This window comes from Prorops nasuta, unplaced genomic scaffold (genome assembly GCF_024137725.1).
Source record: "Prorops nasuta isolate Cenicafe-Biocafe unplaced genomic scaffold, Cenicafe_Pnas_1.2 PNAS00032, whole genome shotgun sequence".
NCBI classification, from domain to species: Eukaryota; Metazoa; Arthropoda; class Insecta; order Hymenoptera; family Bethylidae; genus Prorops; species Prorops nasuta.
Genome location: NW_027116829.1, coordinates 1523298 through 1542809, shown reverse-complemented (window position 1 = coordinate 1542809; position 19512 = coordinate 1523298). Strand labels below are relative to the sequence as shown.

Genomic DNA, 19512 nt, shown 5'->3' with positions numbered 1-19512 from the left:
AAACCCCGTAGCTGCATAACGAACGTCAATTGAGAGGCAGAAGTGCGCGTGTGGGAAACGGAGTTAGAAGTGGCTAGAATTGCACGTGCCAAAAATTCCATCGTATTCGTCCATGGGACTCGCATCGTTTTTATTCGCACAGCAAAACCTTCCAGCAAATCGAATCTTCAATTGCGATTGAGCCATTGTTCCCTCCTCCGGTCACTGCTCATACTCCCTCCAACTCCCCTTTCCCTCCTTGTTTATTACACTTTCTTCTCTGTCGCATATATACAGTTGGAAAATTCAGTGATGATAATCATCCGCTAAACTCGAACGTTTATTCACTTTATCAGCCTCCTCCTTAAACGATAATGATACTTTTTACTGTCGAGAACCGTGATACCCCTTATCTCCCCTCGGTCTAAATTCTAATTCGCTCGGATTGCAAACGCACCCGTTTTGTTTCAAGATTCGCGATAATTACGTCACGTGGCGCCAGAAACCTATTTAGGGAACTCGTTTCTCTCGGTGAAATACACACTCCCAGCTGGCAACAATTAAAAGTAATTCCATTTCATCGTATTTGAAAAATTTTCAAGTGTAACGATGCTAAAATTGCCCTCTACCGTTTCATTGTACATGCTAATTTTCTATAATAATGCATTCATTTGCCTGCGCAAAGAGTGCAATGCAATTATTCCATAGAATTTTAATACTTGCAAATAATGATTTTATTCCCTGCGTTCGTTATCTTTTGTAATTCACCAAGCGTATTTTTAGGAACGTTGTAATTTTGTTGGACCTGTTAGTAGCAAGAATTAGATTGTAATTTGGTTTTCATTCATGTGTATGCGCGCGCGCGTGTGTGTGTGTGTGTGACATGAGTAATTACAGGAGACCGTTCAAGGATCTGTAAAACGTCGTTAATTCAGCCCTTGACGTCCTTTGGAAGGACCAACATGGTCACTGTACAATTTTAGCAGCGTTCTAACTTTCGTTGAGAAATTAAGTGGATATCTCGAGGAATGGTCGGACAAGGATAAGGTGAATCCAAAATAGAAAGAATTCGCTGATAGTCTACCTGCAAGAATGTACCGCCACTGAATAAGAAACTCTCTACTTTGCAAAGTGTTTAATTTATTATATTCGTTTGAATTATTAAATTGAAAATATTAATATAATAACAACAATAATTATATACACTCGAGTAATTATAATTAACATAAAACTCTTGTCTGACCAAAGCTATTATTTTCTACTGGTCAAACACAGGATGTCCATAGTATATTTATAATAAATTAACGATATCCAATATCTTACAAAGGTTATTGCTTGCCCATAAAGGCTAATCGTTCTCGACAAGATTCAATGAAACGATAAACTCGCAGAAGCATTTGCTCAGGTTTCCCAGGTGTTAGTGGTGGTGATGGTCGTCGTCGTCATCGTTTCGGCTCATCTTCGAAGAAAACTCGAAACCAGCAAGACACACGTACGCATAGGGTGCGGGTTTCTGTAGAGACGTGTGTCTGTGTTATCGTCTAGCCGAAAGCCGGGATTAACGTCGTGGGGAAATAATTTCTGCGTCAAAGGCGAGCCTCGTTTTTACGCTGGATCGGTCACGAAGCACCTTAGCGGCATTTCTCTTTGCTTCTTTTCCCACCCCTCCCCCTCCAACCCTCCTCCTTGGCATCCTTTCAGGACTGGAATAAACGCTAGGAGATTAGGACTCGTGTCTTTGAACTTGACACGGGTCACCTGACTCCGTGGTTCCAACCTGCTGTCTACAGTCTTCTTCTTTTGCTCCTCCTTCGTCTTCTTTTATCCAAACTTCCTTCTTCCAGTCTTCCGCCTACCGTCCTTTTCCCCTTCAACTTCTCTTTATGCCACTGCCTGCCTTACCTCACACACACTGAGAGAAAAAATACTCTATATTAGAACTACAAAAATGCAGTAGTTTTTGTTCTCATCTGTGTTATAATGTAGATTCGACACTGCGGTGTAATTTAGTTACTCTGGGTAGAAAAGAAGTAGCGAGCATCTTTAAAATTAAAGTTTGGGAAAAGTAAATTATTTAACGAAAAAGAAAATGGTTAAGGGTGTAGTATAAAAATTGTACAGTATTATTTTTAACGAGTAGTTTAAAAAAAGAGATGCTTTTTATTAAATTTTAAACTTAATTTGCTATACGAATATCGGTGTATTCTAAAATTCTTATTTTATTTTATAATTCTTCGTAGCCCTTATCTCTCTTTGCTATTTCTTTATTTTTCCTTTAGCTTTTTTCCAACAACTCTCATTCTTTCGAACTTGCCAAAGCTTCCCCTGCAAACGCTCTACGACCGCAGCTTCCTACCAGCATCTCTGGTCCAACATTTCTCCTCGGGCCTCTAACATTCCACCCCCACTCCCGTACCCCACGCCCTCTGCCTGTCCTTATCAACGAGGATCTTTATTTTCCTCCTTTTTTCTCGCCGTGGCGTTTGATTAAAACGCCCTGACCCGATTGTCCCCTGCCTTTTCCTCCCACTAAATCCCATACCCACCTCCCCCTTTCCCAACCGCCCTTCGCCAGAAATTGCAAGCCCCTTTGATAAGTGGCAAACAGTCACTACTGTAATTTTACAAGTATTGAGTCGCGAGTTTAAACCTTACTGCCTCAAATCGCACCAAGCATATTAGATTCTTTGGTTTTTATTGAATTTCCTCTCGAAAGAAGCTACGAGACAGTTTTTAGCAAATAAACAATAACGTCAATTAGAATCAGCAAAGAATCGAGGAATCTCTAATATCGAAGCACGATTTTTTGCATATTTAAGCAACATTCACAATTTTTTTTTCCTACATCACATACAATACTCTACTGATCATTATTACTCCAAGTTTTTTCTGTTTTTCAATAAACACGTGGATTTTCTAATAAATACGTCAATGTAGTCTGTATAGATGATAGATTCAAAAGATTTAATCCAAATCGACGAAAGTAGCTTCGACAGCAACAATAACAACTTTCCTTCAGACTAATACTCTACAGTTCTATATCCGGTTAACAGAATTATATAGAAATATTTTTCATCTGGCCTTGATGTTCTTCAGGCTTTTAAGTTTCTCCGTTTATATAACCTCGTAGAAGTTTCAGCCTATACTACTGCCTTATACTTGAATAATGGCCCGTTATAATTAAATAAGTTTCTCTGCATTTGAATACTGCCAGTCAGTGTGCTAAGAATCCCAAAAGAACTTGGAAAAGAATTCTGTACTGTAATGGCCACACGATTTAGTGACGAATTCAATGTAGGAATAGTCCCCATCCACTCTCCTCCCAAAAAGAGGGGGAAATCGTTCTTGAGGAACAAGAACATTAACTTGATTCGCGGTGTGAAAATCGACGAAAAGAAATCGGCTTAAAGTCTGCGCAGGGAGTTAATGCATCGCTGATCCTCCATCCTGGGAACCAATACCAGCCTAACAATCTGTGACGCTTGAACCGAAAAAGGAATGTTCCATTATTACCCAACCTTTTCTTGCATAAAAAATCCTTATTTCGCTAAAAAAAATAATTGAGATTATAAGCATAAAAAAGGCAATTACAATAACCACTACTAAATTATAAAACGAGAAACAAGTGCGTTATTGTATAGCTTCGATTAAAATCGAGATTTACTTTATTGCTTTAAAGATTTTAATTCAAGAGTAAAAAGTATACAGAATAAATTGGTTCATTAAGAGATAACGATAAACATAATGGTGAAGGAGATAAAATAAAGTAAGGATCCGTATATTTTTTTTAAGGAATCACACAAAGCGAGGGTAAGTTTTTGAGAATCGCTATTACTCTTGGTGCGATCAGGGGCGATTACCTTTGTTCCGTCGATCGGAAATGACGCTCCGATTCTCGGCAAGGCGATAAATTTCCACCGGAAATAACTTTTGGCAGGATTGCTCGCTGGAGGGATGAAAACTAGGGGGGAGGGGGTAAAGCTCAACCGAAAAAGAAACTCGACCTTTCCGACATTCGAACAGAGAGTCGCTTCCCTAACTCTTTCGATATCCATTCCAATCTCAAGCCTCTCACTTCCGGTTCATCGACGTATACATATATATATATATATCGTATATGTATGTATATGGCCAAGAAGTGTACATACGAGGAACATTTGCAAGATTAAAAGGAAAATATTAATTTTAGGACTAAGTGTACGTTTACGAGGGAAGACAATTTGATAATTAGCTATGAAAGAGAGTAGTGAGGGGTGATCAGTGAGGTAACTAAAATCTCTCAAAGTAAATAAGCGATCGCGTCACGCGAGACCCAAATAACCAACGAGCTTGTCATAGTAAAGGTAGAAAAGTAAATGGTGAAAGATCGATCAGAAACAGAAATAGTTTGGCCACTCAAGGGTAAGTTAAGAGGCCGAGGGGTGGAAAGTCAAGGGAGGCCTGCGAATGGCTCCACTCGACTGATTAATTAAAAGTTAGCAATGCCATGTCAAGAAATATTCATATCGCGACCGGCACTACCTGCCCACGACTTCAGAGCTTCGTAGAGTGTATACCTAGCATTAAACCTTTATGATTTCGTGACCAAGTCGCTGTTTCAGCCAGAAATATGTTACAAAAAAAATACACACTCTTGTATCTCCTTTTCATTGTATATCCTTAAGAAAAAAAATCTTTGAAATATTTGCAAAATCATTAGCCAAAATTTTTAATTTGAAAGAGCATAGCCGTTCAGAGAAAATACACTCTGAAGAATTATGCTAGAAAGCTCGTATAACCCAATTCTTGTCCAAACTTATTACAAAGAGTATGATAATATTCTTATTAATATTAATTACACGTAACGTCAAGAATAATAGTGTAAAATTATTTTTTGTTTATGAATCATGGGCTGAAAGGGATTATATATGTATATATAAATTTATAAAGATTGGACTTGGTCGAGATTGGATTAAGTGTGTAGAAATAGGGGAGGGGGTTAGAAGATAGACTTTTAGTTTGAAGGAGGAGAAGATAAACGAGGCTTGGGACACTGAGTAGACATTAAACTCTCGTCAGTGTAGGAGACCAGCGGAGGTCAGTGAGATTTGCAACAAATTAATACGATAAGATAGCGAGAAAGAGAGAGAGAGAGAGTAATTAGCGATACGCTGGATCTGCAGAAGGGATGGCCGAGGGTGGCTTCGAAAATCGATCGACTCGAAGGTATACCTTGGTCCTTTGGCGTTCCTCTCCCTTAAAACGTGGAGCCTCCAGACCGGGAATCGCCTAACGAGTCGGAAAAATCAAGTCTCCTTTGGCAGCCAATGCTCGCCTTCAACCCTTAGGAATTCGTGTCTAATTAACCATAAAAATAACGAGATTTTTGCGGCCGGCTCACCCTCCTCCGATAGCTCCAAATCGATAGGGAAACTCGTCTGAAAGTGAAAAGGGAGCAGAAGCGAAAGTGACGGGCCAAGAAGTAGAGTGAGATCCGATGTGAGGGCCACCGGGGCTGGTGAAACAAAAAAATCTTCTATCTATAGAATATATGGGAGATACAGAGTCAATAAAGGGAATAAAATCAAAGGTATATAGAGAGTAATCGAATAAACGCTGCAGGGAAGAAATCAAAAGGTATATCTTCAGGTGGAATTGGAAATGTTGGGAGGGAAATAAAGATGGTGGAGGGAGTGAGGGTGAAATTGGGGGGAGGGGGTAAGAGATTCATCGTCTTGGAAGTTGAAGTTAGCGAAGGAGTTGGAGGCAGGGTTGAATGGGATGGGTCGAGGGTGAGAGTTGGCCCTTGGGGTGCGTCGTCAGATTTGTCTCATTAGAGCTCGCATTGTGCGTTCCTATGGCCGATTTACTCTCTCGCTCACTCCTTATAGCCATTCGCTTTTCGCTTTTACTAAAAGCGTTCAACAAATTTTCCCCTTTTTCTTCGCTAAATCTAACGAGCTTCCATTTAGCTCACAATACTCCCACCCCTCCTCCCCCCTTGTTTGCACGATTGCCATCATCCAACACGAATATCATCCTGGTATTACTTTCCTTTTTCATCTCACCCTTCTCATTCGAAAACTTAATACACTTACCTACCTCATAGTTTCATCCATCACGTGCCTTTTAAGATCCTGTTATGAATTATGAACCTAGCGCGAAGTTCGAGCCAATAAAAGTAATTGTAGGTATGTAGTGACTTGTGCAATTCTTTTAAGCAAGAAAAATAATTTATTCTCATTAATGTTAACATTGAAATTTGAAAAGTGACTTTTTATATTAAAACGAGAAATTTCTTTTACAGCGAGTTCACCAGAGCCACGACAGTGTCCTTACTTGGGGAAATTCACGGTGACAGGGGTGAATCAGAACCAGAGGAACACCAGGGACAACAAGAAGGGACAGCTGCACCAGGAGACACAGACCAGCAGAAGAGAGAGGGAGAAAGTACGTCATGGGGAGGATCATCGAGGTGGACGAAAAATGGACTTTGAGATCGAGACGAGGAGGGCGAACAACGAGTACCTGATTCGCGAGAGATTGGGTCGAAGGGCAAGGTCAAACAGATACAATGGCATTGGCCACAGAGATGGAAGTAACGAGGACATGAGTACTGGGTATCTGGAGGAGATGTTGTCGAGTCATGGTCCAGGTCATGGCAAGGTTAGAAAAACGAGAGACATCTCGAGGTTGAAGTGGTCCTCGAGGACTGGTGGGACGGAGAGAGTCAAGGTCGAGGAGTGGAACGATCGGGCTGAGGAGAAGAGCGCCCTGAAGAGGGTCAGGATGAGAAGAAGCTCGGCGAGGGAGGACTTCCAAGTGGACCAGGACGAGTATGCTCAGATTCGTCAATTCTGGGCACCAGAATTCGATGACTCGACCTTGTCAGCCTTCGTGCAGGCTCAGGCTGATTACTTCGGGGAGTACCCGGAGACTGAGAACCTCCCGAAGAAGAGGTCCCCGGAGGAAAGGGGCAGCAGCTCCGGGATGACGTACGATGATCTCGTGAGGATGAGGAGGGATCTCGATGGTCCTGACAGATTCGAGGACAGCCTTGAGAGAAGGGAGAAGAGGGAGGAAGAGGAGACCAGATGCAGCTCGGAGGTCACAACCCTTAACATAGGATGCTCGACCGCAGACAGAATGGAGTTTCGCACAGATTGCGAGGACTTCATTACTGGTAACATCCTACGCCATTAGAACTACTGTCTAGATGTTAAATATCCTTGCTGCTGTGTCAGGACGATTACATCTGTGTGCTAGTTAGTTGGTCAAAGTTCAGACTTTCAGCTTACTGGACGATCCTTTGTGCACCACGTCCAATTGAATTTCTTACCAACGCTAAACTGCTCTAGAATATTCATAGTACACCGCTGCTTCAGGGTTGACCCTTGCTCTGACACTACTACCACTGTCTCGATCGGACCTTCTTCGATCCTGGGCTAAATCTTAGAATTGAATTTTTTGTACAGTTCACTATATACTTGGTAAAACGCTTCTCTGCTCTACTAAGAATAACTTAAAGTGCAGAGTGTAATAGACACAGTACTTAAAGTCCAATTTCTGATATACTCCACTGCATATTAGCTCTTAAGATATATATGATGGATAATTTAAAATTCAAAGCGTTGACAGAGTATTGTTACCGGACAGGGTACTTGGTTTAGCGATATACATACGCAAAAGTTGGTCGAGCGCCTTAAATCCCCAAAGTTGAATTTATATGAACCCCCGGGATACACTCGTCACTGTATAGTTGGGAAAGTTTGTCAGGGTAGGGGAGGAGGACGTGTACGAGTCAGTGGAAGTTGCAGATCTAACGCGTTGGAATTCTTGTTACTGCTTTCAGCTTACTCGTGCCACGGTAGATGGTTCGATGCTGAGGGCACGCAGTTTGTGATCGCGACGCCCTTGGCACGCAGACCGACGTGGACGAGCGAGAACAATAGGCCCCAACCCTACAGGAACACCAGAAGATTGTGCTTCATGTACAAAGAGAGTGGCGGTGTTGTCAGTTTGACGGCCAGCCCCATAGCCTGTCAGAGGGGTGTCCCACCACCCCCACCCCTCTTGGCCTTCAATGCAACCAGCATCGGTAAGACCACCCCTCCATAAATCTCCCCTGCTCTCAAATAAATTCTTAAGATACCTTAAACACCCTCCAAACCCCTCGCTACGATAACCAGTTATCTCAACCCCTCCCCGCCCCTCGCCCCATCTCCTATCTCACCCTTTTAGCCACTACCCCCCCCCCCCTTTTTATAGCTTTACAGCCTCGGATAAATGCATCAGCACAGAGGCTACAGAGATTTTTCATTATCCACTAACTTCTCCCATTAAAAAACACAGTCGTTCCGATAATTAAAAAACCTATCCTAAAACAGTTTTGGAGAATCACATTATGCATGCTCGTATTTACGATTTAGCTATAGCGGTAGTCATTCGAGTATCTCATGGATGAATATTTTAGCCTATTAGGAATTTCGTATTCTTACACCTTGTTATTTTCAAGGACAATGCATGGAGGACAGCAGCAACGTTAACAGCCAAGCACACTTGACAATCTTGATCGCAACAGTCATCGTGGCCATCTTTAGGTGATTCTAAACTAAACTCAGCAAGGAGTGACGATCAATCGACTCTAAACCGAAGATCTGCGCTGCAATCGGAAAATCCCCAAAATGGATACGGTCAGTGCTGGTCACACCGATGCTCGTCACTCGTCGTTCGAAGAAAACTAAAATTGTACATATAGAGAGACTTTTAAGTGATTGCAATAAGCGTAAACTATTATTACCCCAAGTTTTATGAAAAAATGCACACGTGAATAGTTTTCAAGCAAAAGCTGGCTGAGTTTCGCCCGAAGAATAGGTTTTTTACCAATGTAGTTAATAGGCGATAGATAATTCTTGGTACCCATCGTGGGTCCATTTTTATGGTTAGACCATATCAGCAGATCGGCGGTCACGCTTGATCGGTTTTATCGATCAGAAGACACAGATGTATCGACGGATTCTTATAGCGAGTAAGTTGAACGTTGAACCTTGTCCTTCGAGGCAGGAGACCTTGGTTGTCTTCATTGTTTAAAAAAAGAGAAAAAAACACCTGACCTTGAGATTAAGATAAGCTTGACAACTTGTATGGTGGATGCTGAGAGATTATTAATAGAAAATCGAATGCAGTACAATCTTCTAGAGCGATGGGTTTTAATCGAGCGAGGAGAAGGGTGGATTGCGATGGTGCGAATAGAAAATGAATAAAATGTTAAACAATAAATTTTAATTGCAAATATATCTGTGAGTATATAACCAATCGAAAAGTTATTATACAAATATAAAATTATCCTCCAAGGACAAAGACTAATGTTAGACCAAATTTTTACTGATTGATATAAAAATTCTATATATTTGTTAATGCATATTCGATAATAAACTGATTGAATTACTTAAAATGTTCTCCACAAATAACAATGTATATCGTACATTCTCATAGATTCGTGGTAACACAGAGCTTTTCTAATTTCGTCGTATGGAGAAACGATCCGGGATCCCCTTAAGGATTACTTTGCCTGTTTGTGAAAAATAAAGTTGCATCTGTGATCTACGAAAGTTGCACTATCTGTAAAAATCTACCCTCTCTCCTCGCTCTGGTTTTCCTTCAAACGCGTTTGCTGAGTATTTACGTTTCTCGCTTTACGATCACGCGCTGTGATCTCCCGAGAATTCGTCGTCGACGCATCGTAAACGCAGCGAAATTCTCGGCGATCTTGCGGGCCAAGCCTGTTTTTACTACAAGCAATAAGCAATAAAGCAAGGGGCTGGCTCAGCCCTCCACAGAGATAAGCCACACGGTACACAAACCTGCATAAATTCTCGACCTAATTCAGTGGCATCTTTTCCGTCGCTCTAAGGGCAAATCGTAATTTATTGCCCTGATGCTTAGGTACCGCTGTTTCTGCTGGTTAGCCCAAAACATCGAGCTAAATGATACGAAGGGATCTGTAAAAATCCACGAAGCGCCAATTTGCATTGCCTCCCCTAATATTTTAACTAAATTTCTATTTGCTCCCCACTGGACTAATTCAATTATATCGAGCAACATAGCTGTGTTTTTTCATTGTTTTAATTTGGAAAATAAATATTAAAGATTGCGCTTAATTCGTTTGATCGTGTTAACGATAAGCGAGGAAAATTAATTAACAACGGTGATAATAAAGCAATTTATGTGGGTAATGCAGCATTGGATGCTTTGAGGATAAGCGAGAGTGCATAAACCAGCAGAAAATCGTCTTGAAATTTATGGCAAGTGGTTTGCTCCAACGAATAAATTGTAATATACCTGAGGATGCTTTACTAATTTAGCCATTGTTATCGCAGGTTGGTGTACAACGTTCCGATAAATAATTGAGAGTGGAGAACGAACGGTTGGAAGCTGGCGTATTATTATATGATATTGTAACTAATACAGAGTCTATATTATATTATTGTACAACTATCTTTGTAAGGATAAGTAAATCGAGTGGTGAGAATTAAGAGAGAACGTAGAGAAGCAGCCAATGAGAAGGTATGATAGGTAATTATTAAATGGATAGTTGGGATACGAGAGGAAGAAAAAAGCCAATCGCTATTTTACCACTTTTCCAATAATGTTACAGTAGTTGTTAGAAATCTTGTACGTCTTCTTCGATCATTTCGTATTAATTGAAATCATTTTTATCAGCATGTTTAAAACAATAATTTTACAGAATCATAGTTACAGGTTTTTATTAAAATTGTCAGATCTCTCTCTGATAAAGAAAAAAGAATTCCCATTAATTTCAGTGATAATTCTTTTAAAATTAATAAATGTATAGATATGAGTGAATCTCATTGCAAAAATAAAAAAGCTGATAAAGATGATTTCACACCGACTCTGTCTGTTCAACGTTTGATTGCGATGGGAAGAAAGGTTTCACTCTCGATTATCTCGAGATGGTTGATCGTCAGTCGCACAGAAGAAAAACCAATCTGAAAAATTAGTTGTAAAAGAGAAACATTTGATTTATCACGGACAAGTAGAACTTAGCGTAGGTGTATTTAGCGATTAGCACCTTAAAAACCATACTGTACCTAAGAAGCAACGTATTTAGCGTTAATGTTAAGGATCGAAATTAGAATTTAAGTCTCCTTAGCTCTTAGGGATTAATAAGCTCATTGTGACAGCAATCAGACGGTGCCCCGTGGTCCCATAGCAAACAATCGCCTTGCGCTTCGTTCATTTTTCTTACGTCACGCGCGTCCAATCCTCCAGTCGTCTCCTCGGGATATCAGACCACTACAAAAAATATCATAATTCCAATATTATTTGCTCTAAATTCTCTTTCCTCTGTATATTCTGCCACACGTGAAAATCTTCATGATGGAATTAAAATTCTCAAACGCGAAGGGTTCGTACCTATATATATATATATAGTAATTTAAAATGCATTCGCGTCGCAATTGGTGAATAGAGGTTCGGAGTAAGATTGGCCGAGCATCGAGATGAGCGATTGAATTTTAAAGGGCACGATCGGGTTTTCATTATTCTGTCGCGAAATGGAGAAAGTGGAGGAGTTTTTGCGCGAGCGAGAGCGAGAGACGCGTGCGCGTGTTCGGGAGCCACGCAGCAGCCAGGTTGCTGAATATTCCATTATTTTCAATTTGTCCATTGCAAACAATGCGGGGAGATTCGATAATTATCGGAGCATCCCCAAACATCGTTACTGACCGAGCGAGACTACGCGCGGCCGTGCTCGTCAAACATTATACGAACCGCTTAATGAGATTGATACAATCGCCCGATGCATTTAATCCTACCAATTTACACTGGTCCTAATATCGCGCGAATATTCCCCTAATTGAGTCACTAATGAGAAACGCGAACGACTCGCCTCGTTTTCCTACACCCTCTCCCCAATCGCGTTCCTTCGACCCCCCTTTCTATTCTTTTCATTCTTCTGACAATAACTCTTCTGTTGACACGCATCATTTAGATTTTTTTCAGTAGAAAAGTTATTTAAAATAAAGAAAATAATATGTATATAAAGGGGTGATCGCGAGGGACAACCAGGTTTTACAAGGATTTCTCAGTTTATGATTTTGTCTATCAAATTCGAAAATAGTCTTTTGATTTATAATTTTATTGAAATCATTTATACAAGTTAAAAGCTTTAATTCTTAAAATCAAGAATCTTCGTTTTCACCCAGCCTCTCCCACCTAATTTAATGCAAGATCAACCAAAAATCCATAAGCAAAAATATGGACGTTGATAAAAACATTTCTACCACTAAGAATAATGTAAAAATCAGGAAACATGTCCATTTTGTCTCGACAGTATTTTATCGTTGATAGTATTGTTCTAGGAAGACTTGTTAAAAAGAGAAAAATATGAAAGGCCATTTTCTAGAAAATCTCTTAGGTCACTCTTGCAGTAAACGCCTCGTTTTATCCAGCGATCGATCGTTCTTCGAGATATCCGAACGAGCCTCCGAATGCTCGCGGCGTACGAGAGCTAGAGAAATCCCGTTTTATTTTTTTACGGGGTCGTAAAAAGTGCGGGGAATTAAATCAATCGTTCTATAAAAAGGAAATCGGACAGTTTCAGGTTTCATAAACAATCGTAGGGTTTTCGATGGTGGTTCACTGGACTCGTTACGTCGTTTTGTAATCGATGAATGAAGCGATCGATGTTGGATTCTAATAGAGGGGGGGGGGGGGAGTAAGAGAGTGAGATAAAATAACGTTGGAAATCAGAGAGAGAGAGAGAGAGAGAGAGAGAGTCGAGAGTTTGGTATGCAGATTGGCCGGAAGGTAGTGAAAATGTCTCGGAGTGTCGCGTGGTTCGTGGAACTAGGTGGCATGGTGTGTTAACGATTTTATGGGGGGTTGGGCCCGTCTAATGGGATTATCGGATTACTTTCATGTCGGTACGAGTACTCCTGCGCGGTTTATTACCTTCGCACGCTGGATTATGTGCTCATTTTTGAATCTCCTTGGCCAGCTATATAGCCACGTTCCACTCTACGATCCAATTTGCTGGTAGACTCTAACTCCCACTCCCTGCCTACGACATCCAACCCCCTCTCCCTATCCTCGAAACGGAGCGCACTTTAATTAATGCAAAATTCGTGAAACCGCCGATCTAAAACTGTCTCCTCCGCGAAGCTTCCGCTCCACCTGGAATCCGGTCACGTCCCTTACGAAGATGATCGGACTTTGGGTAAAGCACTTTGGACAAGTATCGCGTCTCTCTAGTAGCCAAAGAAATTTCTTTAATCGTCCGTGAAAATTAAATTTACCCCACTGAGCTTAATATTCAACTGCGTAACTAGAAACTAAAATGCCATGAGGCTAATTAGGCCAATTGCTCGTAATTTAGATACATTTGTTTAGATTCAAGTGATACTTATCTAATATTCTCTTGATGACCCTCTATACTTACTATAATTGATTTCGCTCTGTATTAATTTTTATGTTTTCTTTGTCTCGTGTTATAATTTTTGTCAAATAATTTTCCTAACTTTTTAAAAGACTTTTTTAACTCCTTGTATATTTTTTAATTATTTAATTGCACTTACGGTCTGATCTTACAATGTCCATCGTAAAGTTAAATGATTTTACAAAAATATCTTACGATCGAGCTCAAAGATGCGATCTACGTAAAAGTGGATCTTTGAAATTCTAAAGAAGAGGATCATAGAGACAGGGGGAGGGGGTGTATTTTTTCATTGTTCGAGCAATTTAAATGGTAGCGACATTAAAAGGTGGCTTGAATTCGAATCACAAAAGATTAGAGGGTTCCTCGTGTAAACTATATGGGGAAGGGGGACCAGTCCCATTGAAAAGTAGTATACACACACGTACACACACTCGCACGAGTCTGTTACGAGGACTTCGATCAAGGGACAATCATCCCTCGGCCGACTATCGAAAGTTTTCTCTTTTTTCATCATCGATTATGCCAATCCCTTTATCGAGCACCGACAAGCAGGCAGTTTTCGCGAATGAAAATCGTGCCACGCGTCCCCCTCCCCTCCCTTCTCCTAAAACCAACAATAAATTGACGTTCCTACTGCTTTATCATGCATCTGCATTGGGGAAATAATTGACGATCCGTTTATGTACCGTCAAATGCCACTCAAACTTCGACATCTTACACGAAAAAGATCTCAGCCGCGACTGTCCATCGAGAACGTTCCACCTGAAAACCCATAATTTTGCTCAATCCGTAACTAAAATGCGTAATTAAAAATGCTCAATCAAATCGATCACTCCCACCGAACGAATTAAGGTGTTCCAAACGTGGCTGCTACTTCCATCCCAATAATTTCCCCCTGTCATATTTCTCCAATTATCACTAATGATGAATTCAGAAACGCGCAATTTTCGCACTGCAAGAATTAAAGTCAAATTTGCAACATTATTTCTTTGCAATTTATTTATAATTTATAAACATTTGCACGAAGCGTTTTTTTATTCGACCGACTCAGAGTGTTACCGGAGAAATTCGATGATGTTTCACGCGATTTTTGCTGCTGAGTCGTTCGAATCGGCTTGGCTAAATAACGTAGGTTAAACAATGGAAAATAAAATAGGAGGGGGGGGGGGGGAGGTAAAAAAACACAAGCAGCAGTAGATAAATCAGCAATGGAATCGTCAGTTTTAATGGATTCTAGCATGCACCGGTGTCTGTTAGAATTTTCTCCTGGCAAATACCGAGCCTCGCGTGACTTTTGAAGGCTTTGCATGTGAAAAGAAATTCCGGCGTACGATTCATACGGTGTGTGTGTATGTGTACAGACACGAGTATATAAGTAGGTGCTCGGTCTATCAACATGCGCGCCTACCTGTTTCACTTTGCGCGCTGACGTGTAGTGTGTGTGTGTGCGTGTGTGTGTACGCGAGCGCGAGTAAAATCGAACACGGCCGGAAGTGCCATTCGCGCGCGACGCGTGACACGTGCGAAAAGGACCGCGGGGCGATAATGTATTACAAGAGTTGAAAGGTCAACGCGTTTCCCGAATAAAAGAGCCTCATCTCTCTGTCCTCCTAACGAATACAATCAGCATCCGCGAATGCACGCCCCTCGATAGCCCAGAAACCAACGTCCCAGTTAGTTTTAAACAACGACGCATTTACCAAAAAATTCCTGCGGTGAACAAAATATTCTTTCGCGAAGAAAATTCACCCGGCTATCCATCGTGCATATTGTTATTGCTGGAGCAAAATGGGAGCTGTTCTCCGTTTGGTCAGTGACGTCAGGGATGTGCGATCTGATTGGCTGGTGGGCTGTTGGGGAAGCGATAGGACCGGAAGTGCTCGATGCGTGGGAATTCCGGCGCGAAGATTCAATCGGTCGAAAGGGTCGCGAATAATTCGAAAATTATGAAACGAGACTCTCCTGGTTCGTTTCATGGCAACTCGCAGGTGGTCGAGTTTCAATTAAAATTCTGAATGCCATTAAAGAGCCCGGAGTGCTTCCAATGGCTGGAAGATCCGAGCTTTTGTAAAATCACCTTCTCCAGAGAACGTTTAAGTGAAATTTCACGCATCGAAGGGTCTCTCGCGAAAATCGAGGGAGCCTTTCTTTTCTCGCAAAGAGAGAAAGGTATATGTGTATAGTATACAAAAAGAGAGAATGCGGGTAAGGGGAAGGGGGAGCTTGCGTGTGTGTGGGTGGAGAGAGGAGAGTGTGATAATTTGTTAATTTTATCAATTGAAGAGAGAGAGAGAGAAGAGTAATTGGAGGGAATTACCGCGATTTATAAATAAGTATGCGAACTATAATAGACTCGAAGCTACGAAAAACAATGTTGGGAAAAAAAACAAATTGTGCATACGAGTTAAAAACTGTAATAATGAATTGAAAAAGACGACCCTGTAATCCCTCGATTTAATGCAAAAGCAATATTGCGCAAGTGAGAGTGTGAATGTGTGTGTGCAGAGATGGTGAGAATTGCTGAGCAAAACAGAGGGTAGGATGATAAAGAGTGTAAGCTACCTGTGCCTTGTAACAAACTATATATGTATATATTAATACACATTACGAATGTACACACACTCGCAACACTCACAAAAACATATATTATATATGATAATATATATATAAATACATAACTCTCACGGTAATCTATTTAACGATCGTTACCGTCTCTTCTGAAATAGAAAAAAAATGGAAAAAAATGACAAAATCCCCTCTCAGAATTTTCATTGAGCGTAAACGAAGAGAGAAAGGGAGAGAGTGAGTGAGATAAAACGAGTGATTGTCGGGAAGATTGAGGGAAAGAATGGGGGGGAGAGAAAGGGAGCGTGAGTCTTTGAAAAGTGAGTGCTGGAGAGAGAGAGAGAGAGGTGAGTGCTAAAGAGAAAACACATTGTTAAATAAAATAGCAATAATCGAATTTCAGACTGAACTATAATTGAATATTATACCGCATCTTTGTTGTTGCCACAGCGACACGAGCGTGTTAATTATTATTATTATAAAATACTGTTACAGTGTCTTGCTACATTGAGGAGATTGAATAAATCTCGAAGCTCGAACTGGAGGATTTATTTGCGTACCGCATACACTCGCAGCACGCTTGCATTATCTCGCATTTTTACGTTTTATTCTGGCAAAGGCGAGCAAAGTGGCGGGAATCGTTTTAATTTTGTAACAACCTTATCCTTTTAGCTTGTATAGTTTTTTATAGCCCAACCGCGCGAGAGAGTTACTCCTAAGATAAACGAGTTAAATCTATCGCAAAAAACGAGCTTGTAGTGTCACTTAGCACGGATAGTCTTATCGCGCGAATTTAATTCGATTCCTGAAAACTCTGTAATCTTCTGTAAATTGCCTATATATACAATACAATTTTATTTGATCACTGGAGGAACCGAGATTACCCAAGTCGAAATTTCGAGTCCACAGCATAATTATATTCCAGACGATTCGAGATCGGACACAAAGTAAATGTTCAATCTTGAGAGAAATCGTTCGGTTTTAGCACTTTAATGGCGAGCGTTATTGAAATATTACATTAGGGTCTGACGCCTCCGTGGATTAAATGAATTCTAAAGTTCTAAATGGAGATTTTTATATTTTGTGCATAAAATGCACGCCGGCTGCGAGCAGTGATTACGGTGCTTTGTCTTATTTTAATTAGCCCGATGTAAACGAGTTTTGCCTAATTAGTGGCGCGAGTCAGCATAATATAACGAGTACACGTGGGGAAGGTTCGCTCGCTTGCTAGTTGCCTCTCGTATCAGCTGTCTACTTTTTTCCCCCCTTCAGTTTTTCCATTGCCCGCGTGCAACACGAATTTGCTCAATAATTAGATATCTCTGCGCCGTAGCGCCCGCCGCTGGCTCATCTTTTTCTTTCCGCGTTGTACTCGCGCTCTTGCCACCAATCCCCCAGCTTTTTCAATGTGGCAAAACGCCGATACCACTTTAACGCTGCAAAATCCGAAAAACGAGTCCAGTAACGCTGATAAATCTCTCACCTACAAAATTAGTTTCTCCATTCAATTTTCTCCTCTCCACTCGAGAACCGTTCTTCTCGTCCAAAAATATTTTTAAACCTCTCAAAAATACGCAGTATACACATATCTACATAGTTCATTATTCATATATTCTGATGAATTTAGCAGAAATTTATAACAATATTTCTCAACATACGAGACACTTTGCTCAGCTGTGATAACGATTCAAATACTCTGTGTTCTCCATTTATCATTATTATTTTCAGTTAATGAAATCGAGACGTTCTTTTGTTTATTGAAATTCAAAGAAGAGTAGGATTGTAATACGCAGTATAAGAGAGGGAATTGTCCTTGAAGAATACAAGCTTATTGGAGAACTTGGTAAGATTGGCAGATCCACGTGAGGCTAACTAGAAAGGAGCATGGATATTTTCGATGCTGAGAAAAGGATCGACAGTGCTGTATGTACCGTGCAGGAGACCTTTCGCTGGATGGACCAGCCGTCGTTTCCCGAAGGAGATCAATGGGAGTGGTGCGACAAGACGTTTCCCAGATTGGAAAATATCTGTCAGTGTGCTGTTTCGGTCCCTGTTACCCAACAGTGAGTCCTCGCGAGCAATTGAGATTGCATGTCAACCAGCAGTCTTCCCAAGAATGTCCAACTGGATCGTGACAAGACACTTTTAATTTGCCTTTCCAACCAGCTGGACACACTCTATACCCACAGCTCTGACCCACATCCCCCCACCCCTCTCCTCGCCCTACCCTATACGACTCTCTGACTAATTAATCCAGCAAATTTCCTCACTGTTATGCACCAAGTACCAAACGTATCCACTCTATCAACCCTTTGGAATATTATCGTACAGTAAATAACTCTTGAACGAATGCTATAACTGTACTTGGGTGATTTCTTTCGTCCGATCTTAAGAATTATTCTTAAATAACTATTATAGCTTAATCATGCAACTGTATAATAGTAATCCTTGATTCCTAATTAAAAAAGTGCGGAATCATTTTGTAAAATGATATCGTTTCATTGGATATCACGCGATTTATAAATAGTTCTCGTTATTTAAGCTAGTTCAGAGCTTATAATGATTTTATTAAAAATGTGTGATTCGTGGTTATATAAATATAAGTATTAATTAACTCGTGAAAATTATTATTATTTTAAAACTATTTTTAGTGTAATTTACTTGAATTATATACCTGCATGTATATAATAATTGTTTCGTGTTAATGAGCTGTTATTATATTTATCAGAGGTTGTTTGTATCCATCTTAAAATCTGATCGGAGTAGACTGACCATAGAAATAAATCTAGATAGGGAATTAAAGTTTTGATGAAGAAGAATAAAAACGTTGTTTACGTGGGAGATCGTAAAGGGGGGATTGGCGAATTTGGAATTTAGTTGAGGCTTGTCGTAACTTTGGGTGATTTCAGGGGCCACCGGGTATATCCGCGGAAATGCTATGCTTTGGCCTTCCGTGGAATGTCCGATTAACGACGACCAATAAACGAGCACTGCAACTTCCTCCCTCCTGCGCTACCCCCTGTGTGTGCACGTGTGTAAGTAGATATGACCGGTATATATGTATATAATAGATCCTACGAATGTCGCTCGCTCCAAAATACGTGGAAGCTGCCCTGTACCCCTTTACCACGTATTCTATATATATATATACTGATCGCTCGATATTCAGTCACGAGCAATCCCAACACAACCATGAAGTATAAACAACCATTTTTTATCCCAAAACTTTCACCAATCTCTCCTCGAAACTTGCTTTCTTAAATTAATACCTGTACTATAATCACCACGGAAACTAAAAATCTTCAAGTTTTTGAGGACAACCACAGTATTCTACCACAAGAACCAAATTTTTAAGTTAAAATGTTTATTTAGTCATTGTGCAAAATACATAACTATAAAAACTCTTTAAACTGAGTATTACTTTTGTACAATTTCAAGAAACCAATTTTCAGGTTGAAAAGTTGATTTAATTATTGCAAAATAAATAAGTACAGAAATTGGTTAATTTGAGTAATTTTTTATTAGTATAT

General features: G+C 40.4%; 1 protein-coding gene across 4 annotated transcripts in view; it reads left to right on the top strand.

The window, feature by feature from the left end:
• Positions 1-16513, top strand: part of LOC136783133 (uncharacterized) — a 208953-nt gene extending 192440 nt beyond the window's left edge. For all 4 annotated transcript variants that reach the window (XM_066743000.1, XM_066743003.1, XM_066743001.1 and 1 more), the window contains 3 exons: positions 6266-7141; positions 7811-8056; positions 8474-16513. In XM_066743000.1, coding sequence (XP_066599097.1) covers positions 6266-7141; positions 7811-8056; positions 8474-8562 — 1211 coding nt within the window. In that variant the 3' untranslated portion in view covers positions 8563-16513. The remainder of the gene's footprint in view (positions 1-6265; positions 7142-7810; positions 8057-8473) is intronic.
• The last annotated feature ends 2999 nt before the right edge of the window (positions 16514-19512 follow it).